Genomic DNA, 7,500 nt, shown 5'->3' on the forward strand with positions numbered 1-7,500 from the left:
AATAATGATCACCATCATCAATACTAATAAACATCATCATCATCATCATCATCACTATCATCATCATCACTATCATCATCATCATCATTATCATCATCATCATATTTATTTGGCCTTAATGTTTGCCAACCCATGAATCTGTTCCCACAAAAGGAAGTGAGTGGTCAAGCAAATATAAGGAGGGCAGAAGGCACCTAATATATTCTGCTTCCCTATCTTGCACATCATTAAAGCCTCAAATCTCAGAATGTAATCAATGAATAATTTGTTCCTAATGACACCTTTACTATTCAGATAATTTGAATGGTTTTACAAATGTTGTGTTTTAGCTCTTTGATTGTATAACTGAAGCAGGACTTTATTTTTGTTTTTTGTTTTTTTTTATGCATTTTCAAGCATAAATTATTATTATTATCATCATTACTAAACTACAGCTCATACTACATATGCTGTTGCTTCTATTGTTGTTGCTACTACTACTGATACTATTTATGATATCTTGATACCTGTTTCAAGCATAGCATTTCACTCATATTACCAATATTCATTAAAAGGCTTTTCATTTATCATTTGTGTATCATTCACTGTGCATTTATTTATCAAAGATAAAAAGCATGCCATTAATTATGTATTAGTTTTACATTTATTGGGAAGTAATATTTCTGTGGCTTTTTTGCAGTACAATGTTTCTACTTGTGGCACTTATGTTGTATAATCATTATAAATTTATTTATAATAATTTATTTAGCATTTATTCCGTACCACTTTTTGTATCTCTTTTTATTCATACTCTGTCAATCTTATGCATTAGAATTTGGCAGTTATGTTGCACAAAGCTTTGGTTCTGAATTACTGATTTTTGTATTTGCTCTCCAGAAATATTGTAGCAGTAGGCTTACCTTCAGAAGATGAGGCCAGGTACCTTGTGATCTTAGAAAAGTTCCTAGAAAAGGAAGTAGTCATGATTTATGTTCAGTTGACACCTAGCAGAACAATGGAAACAGCTGTCGTTCCTGTACAATGGTAAATATGTCTTTTTCTTTGGTTGTTGTTCATATTTTTAGATATTTAAGACTCCTCCTCCTCCTCCTCCTCCTCTCTTCTTCTTCTTCTTCTTCTTCTTCTTCTTCTTCTTCTTCTTCTTCTTCTTCTTCTTCTCCTCCTCCTCCTCCTCCTCCTCCTCCTCCTCCTCCTCCTCCTCCTCCTCCTCCTTTCCTCCTCCTTTCCTCTTCTCTTCCTCCTCCTTTCCTCTCCTCCTCCTCTTCCTCCTCCCTCTCCTTCCTCCTCTTCCTCCTCCTTTCCTCTCCTCCTCCTCTTCCTCCTCCTTTCCTCCTCCTCTTCTTCTTTCTCCTCCTTTTCTTTCTTCTCCTCCTCCTCCTCTTCTTTCTCCTCCTCCTCTCCCTCTTCTTTCTCCTCCTTTCTCCACCACCACCATCATCACCTCAGTGAAATTAACCCAATGCGTGTGTGTGTGTGTGTGTGTGTGTGTGTGTGTGTGTGTGTGTGTGTGTGTGTGTGTGTGTGTGTGTGTGTGTGTGTGTGTGTGTGTGTGTGTGTGTGTGTGTGTGTGTGTGTGTGTGTGTGTGTGATAGCAAAATAAGATAATGTGAAATATTTTTGTAAATCAAGAAAAAGGGTAAATAGGCAAGGCAGGCAGTATGTGTAATTGGCTCATTGGAGACTTAGAACAAGTGTAGATATCTATGATAAAAAAAAAAAAAAAAAGTAAACTCACAGTAGGCATTGCATGTACGTACATGCCATGCTCAGTTGCATTGGGTTAAGAGTATCATGTCCTTAAAACTCTAAATAACATTCATTAAAGCTACAATTTTATTAAAGCCCAAAGTGATACTAAAAGTATTTTTATGTATATGATAATTCCTATACATTATAAGAAGTGTCACTATTCAAGGCAGGAAACATACCAGTTGAGTTACATACAAATAAAAGAACTTTTCTTGCAGTACAATGTATGAGAAGTTGCTTTGCTGTTCCCTTGGTGAATGGAGCATCATCATGTATTGGAGACCAGAAGAAGCTAGCAAAAACGGGTCACTGACAATCACAGACTTTGACCTAGCTTACTCCAAACGCAGCAAGAAGTGGCTTCTGCAGTGTCAGTCAAACATAGTGGATCCACATTGGGATGAATCTCTTGTGAGTCTGGTACCACTGAATGGCATAGGTAAATATTCACCCTTTTTCCTTTACCTTTTAACTTTGTGTCTCTATTTAGTTTAAAGTGTTGTATGGATAATTTCTCTTTTCTTCTTTGCTTAGTCTCTGCTGAAAATACAGCAATGTAAAACTCTTTGATTTAATTATAGGTTCAGAAGGCATCATCCTGTGTACAACCTCAACTGAGATATATGTGTATGATGCATTGCAAGATGTGATCATTGCGCAGATTCCATGGCATATGTCTGTGGTCTGTTGGGCAGTTAGCATAAAGGCAAGGTTCCATGAATATATTTTACTGCAAATCAATTTTACTTGTAGTTTTTTATATTAAGCACTGTGTACATTTTTTTTGTTTTTGTAAGTATTTTTCTAGTTGTTATTTAACTGTTTACATGATATGAATATATTGCTCAAGAGAAATTACTTGTAACTGTCTTTAGTAGTGTTCAGCAAAAACAGTAAGCTTTAGGAACACTTTCTGAAAGTGAGCATGTTTACTAAAAATATATATTTTTTATTTCAGGAATATTTATTCATTACTTCCATCACAGCAGAAGAGGCTCAGATATCTGCAGTTAATCCAATAAACGGAGAGAGGGAAATATTCTGCAGTTGTTCTATTGATGAGATCGCAGGCGGTAAGGCATAGTTTAGGTCTTCAGAAAAATCTTATCATAACAGGGGCAAATTATAATATAGGCTAGTATAGACTGCAGCCTAGGGGCCCCACTAAAAGATTTGTATTTTATTTTATTTATTTTTTATTTTTTATTTATTATTATTCTTTTTATTTTTTTTATTATTATTTTTTTTTTGGGGGGGGAGGGGAATATTTTAATATTTTGATTGTGATAATTTACTTTATTAGATAATTCTTCTTTAAAAGGAGCCCTGAGCTCAATATTTTTAAAAGTGGATGATGTCTGTTGCCCCTTATTTGAGATAAAGGGCCCCTTGATTTGAGATAAATTCTTCCACTTCAGGACCCTAGTTGTAAATGTTCCTAGAACATATACATGTAAAAAGTTCATAATCCAGCCCTGATCGTAAGCTGAATTTTAAGTTTTTGATCCTACTTCAAGCCAGTTCAATAAATTAATTTCAATAATACCTGTTATCTTATTGTTCATGTTATTCATTTTAGAAACAAAATGCTAAACAACTTAGTAATTAATCATCTGTAAGTCATTTCTCATCAAGTAAAAGGAATCTAAAGCACTAACAATACTTTCTTACTGTTTCAGGCTGAAGAGCTGTAAAGTTGAAGAAGCGAGGGAAGTGAGGTTAAGTGGGGCATATTACTTACAGGGACTTGTACTTGCTTACAGTAATGGAACTGTAGCACGTATTCCCTTGACAGCATAGCGATTTAGTGATAGCTGTGATATTGTATTATGTGACTCTAAATTTCTTTTCTGTTATTGTCATGAGTAGATTTTTTTTCTTTCAGTTTCTTTCTGCCTTTGTTTTTCTTTCTTTCGTTTTAGAATGTTTATGTTTACTGTTGTTTGATTGATGTATGGTGTGAACATCAAATGTTATGTAAGATGTAATGATATCTGCATGATATATGTCAAGTGTGGCAGCTTTTTTTAATATGTGTAAAGAATAATATGTGATCACAGAAACTGTTATGACTGTATATAAAGATGTACTTTTATTGTTGCATATCCATTTGTGTAAAGCTTAAAGAATTTACTTGTATATTTCTAGAAAAGAAATATTTTATATTTTTGAATATAAATTTAGGATGAATTGTTCATGTTTTTTTATTATACACCCTGCATTTTTTTTTCTTATTATTATTATTATTTTTTTTTTTTTTTTTTTTTTTCTTACAAAAAAAATAAATACACCATTATACATCATGGAAATGGTTTACTATTGGTTGTATGGATGATGGAATGGTAGTTCAGGGGAACTCTACAATTCATTATGGCTATAGTGTGGTAGTGATAACCCTTTAATGTTTTACAAGGCACTATGACACTTTGTCTCAGGGACATGAAGGTGATAAACTACAGGTCTTGTAATAAGACCTGTGGTCTGTACTGGGTCAGCAGGATCGGGAGAGACCAGGGCACTCACACTGCAGTTCAGTATCAACTGTGCTAACACCTGGATGAGAAGCAGACTATATTTGGTGAATATATTCATCCTTCTAAAAATGCCATTAAATCCTATGTGACCCATACAAAGTGGCATTGGCAAGGGTCTACATCAGTGATTCTTAACCTCTTAACTACCACGCTCCCCTTAGGAATTTTTCCTTCCCTCCTTGCCTTCCTTGCATCAGTAAATCTTTTTTTTTTTTTTTTTTTTTTTTTTTTTTTTTTTTTTTTTTTTTTTTTCTTTTTTTCTTTCTCTCTCTCATAGATTTTGAAGAAAATTAAAAGAACCACTGGTCTACATCACTTTGCAATTCCAAGGGAAGACATTAATTTCGTAAAGAGATGAGAAATCACCCATATAGGTAGTCTCCATTTATTGTGTCTGTAATAACCATTTGAAATAATACTGACATAGAGTGAAGCTTATCAGTGTAGAGTCATACGTAAAACCAGAAGGACTATTCTTATTCAAACACTGAGCCCGCTCCGAAAAGAGTGTAATAACAAAGGTTATCCAGTACCTATATGTGAACATACTCGTATGTCCAATATGTTTACTCCTCTTAATACTCAAGGGAGTATTAAGAGCCCTGTCAATACTCAAATTTAGAGTATTAAGGGAGTATTAACAGGGGAAATAAGTAGTATAGGAATACTCACAAGGTATTAAGTAACTGTTGGTGGCAGTGGTGGGATAAGATAGTATTAACCCATAATTGACGGGTAGCATTCATAGAGGCCGGGGCCTCGCTGCCGGGGGCTCATGCCAAATACCAGCATCCCATGCCGTTTCTTCGTAATACTACGAAGATATGTTGTATTTTCAATTTTCATTATTTTTTACAGTCTCTACTTGCCAAACTTCCTGATAAATCGAGACTGAAGGGTATTTTTGTTGTTATATAGACTCCATAGTTGATCATTATTCGGTCTATAGTCCAAATAAAATAAGCAGTGTGCGGCATCATGGAGTTGAAATTGTCGGTTTGTTGCATTTTTTTTTTTTTTGTTGCAAGGTAAAAATGAGAAAGTGTTAAAACCGACTTAATCACACTTTCACTGGTAAAAAAATAATCTTTTGCCGTGATTGTAACAAAAAAAACTCATGGCATGTCCATGCATACTCTATGGCATGTGCGTACGTGCCCCCGGCAGATGGTCCCGCCATGCCATGGCATGTGCGTACATGCCACCCGTCGGCAATGGGTTAAGTTGAAATACAATTTTAAAGAAATTTTTCTGAGAAGAGCAGCTCTGTAGATAGTGAACACCAAGTGGGAATTTCATATTTGGATGTGTGTGAGTATGTGACATTACAAGCAAGCTAGAGCAGGATTTGATGCCTGAGCATGCTATGGGTCCATGAGAGTGTGGTTCATTGGCTGAACTGAGTAAAAGGAAAGAAAACTGACTGAAAGTGGCTCAAACACATGAGGGAAACATGATCTCACAAAATGGGAAGGAGTTTAATCAGCCTGAGAGTTGTCATTGTAGGGTGAGGATCAGTGTAGAATGAGCCTCTGCTACAGCAAGTCAAGGTGATTTTATGCTGCCCGAGCACATGAATGCATGAACTCAATAAAAGATTATTAATTTTTTTTGTAATATACTCCTTAAACACTTATTGATTATGGTAAAAAAACAATAATACATGCAAATTGCTAAGCTTTTGTGTGATTGTAGGGCAATATTTGGTCACTGATATAGTGTTATATTGTTATAGAAAGTATAAAGGTTTTACTATTATAACAACAAAACTTTCATACCATCACATCATAAACTATATGAATCTTATATTGCCCTGATCTTGGCTTCCTTAACTGGATAATTTTCTTTTATCACTTTCTATGTGAATAACAAGGATTTATACACTCGTGAAAAACTGTAATAGCTGTATACCACTGGTGTTAAATTATTTTGGAAAAGATATGATAAAGCATAAGAGACTTGGAAGAACTGTTGCCATGAATTTGCAAGCGAGCTGTAAAGGCCGTACATGAGTGTGCATGTCCATAGAAGAGAGTGGAAAGCAGTGTTGAAGAATATGTGCTTATTTTAGTGGGAAAGCCAGGTCTAAGGGATATACAGGTGTAGGCACTGTTGTAGATCTAAGCAATGAGTTATTATCGTCAAGTGTGGATCCCAGATCAGGGCAACACTGAAACTCAAGGAGAGTTAACAAATATTTCAAGTTCTGAAGGGGAGAACAATATCCTACGTGAATTCCTTACATGGCCTGAGGTCATTGACAAAAGGAGCAAGAATTTGAACAAGTGCGGACCACTGTGACAGATTTGACTTGAGAGGTTGAACAGCTGAAGGCAGAATGAACAAGGGTTAATCAGCAAGCTACAACAACTTGACATACAGCACCAGACTCTCCGGGATCCGTTGTAAGGATGACACCAGTGGAAATGGTGCAAAGAAGCCATTGTTCCCCCATGTTTTATGGAAATGGGGATGAAAAGATGGGAGGCAAATGGATTTCCCGGGTTGAGTTTGGAATGGAGTAAGATAAGACTTGCAGGAGATGCCGAGAAGGCAAGCTTAGCCACCAGTTACATCCACCCTGACGAGGGGAACACCAAGAAGATCGCCCAGATGATTATCTCAAAACCTGTCTGAGGGTTGGATCAGTTGAACTGACATGTCATTCGCTATAACATGAGGTTTTTGGCAAAAACTATAGCTTGTTATGCTCTTGAAGTACAGAATTGGGGATTACAAGAAATGGGCAGAGAAAAACAGGGAGAAGGGTTCCCAATTCCAGTCAACCCTACGTGTCAGGTTTAAAGCCGCTGCTGTTGGGAAGACTCAGTTAGTAGTGGTAAGGGAGAAGAAAGACCAAAAGAACCTCAGAGGAGAGAACCCTCTTTGCAAAAGGAAAGCAAGTATTCCTATGATGTCCATGGATGGAATCACTCACAAAGGACTGATGCTGGAGTCCCAAGAAGAGGAAACCACCAGCAAGTGGAGGGGCAATGGTGGGCCAAGGGGCATTGTGAGACATTCAGGCAGCCATCAATCTGAAGGAGGAGTCACTTGGGAAAACAAACTTTGTTACTCATCACATAGATACAGTCAGTAAAGAAAGTACTTATATTCCATCCAGATTTATTACTTATGCCAGATGACCAGCCATAGGAGCAAAGGTCCAAGCTTTGATGGACCAAGGCCATATAAGGGTCAGTTCATAATGGAATAC

The 7,500-nt window shown here is 36.4% G+C and overlaps 1 protein-coding gene across 2 annotated transcripts in view; it reads left to right on the forward strand.

Annotated features, from left to right (window-relative positions):
• The window catches only part of LOC119595139, a 10,598-nt gene extending 6,654 nt beyond the window's left edge, over positions 1 to 3,944 (forward strand). For both annotated transcript variants that reach the window (XM_037944308.1, XM_037944309.1), the window contains 5 exons: positions 877 to 1,023; positions 1,968 to 2,188; positions 2,331 to 2,455; positions 2,708 to 2,822; positions 3,429 to 3,944. In XM_037944308.1, the coding sequence (XP_037800236.1) occupies positions 877 to 1,023; positions 1,968 to 2,188; positions 2,331 to 2,455; positions 2,708 to 2,822; positions 3,429 to 3,433 (613 nt within the window). In that variant the 3' untranslated portion in view covers positions 3,434 to 3,944. The remainder of the gene's footprint in view (positions 1 to 876; positions 1,024 to 1,967; positions 2,189 to 2,330; positions 2,456 to 2,707; positions 2,823 to 3,428) is intronic.
• Positions 3,945 to 7,500: the final 3,556 nt, after the last annotated feature.

This window comes from Penaeus monodon, chromosome 35 (assembly GCF_015228065.2).
Source record: "Penaeus monodon isolate SGIC_2016 chromosome 35, NSTDA_Pmon_1, whole genome shotgun sequence".
In the NCBI taxonomy this organism is placed as follows: domain Eukaryota; kingdom Metazoa; phylum Arthropoda; class Malacostraca; order Decapoda; family Penaeidae; genus Penaeus; species Penaeus monodon.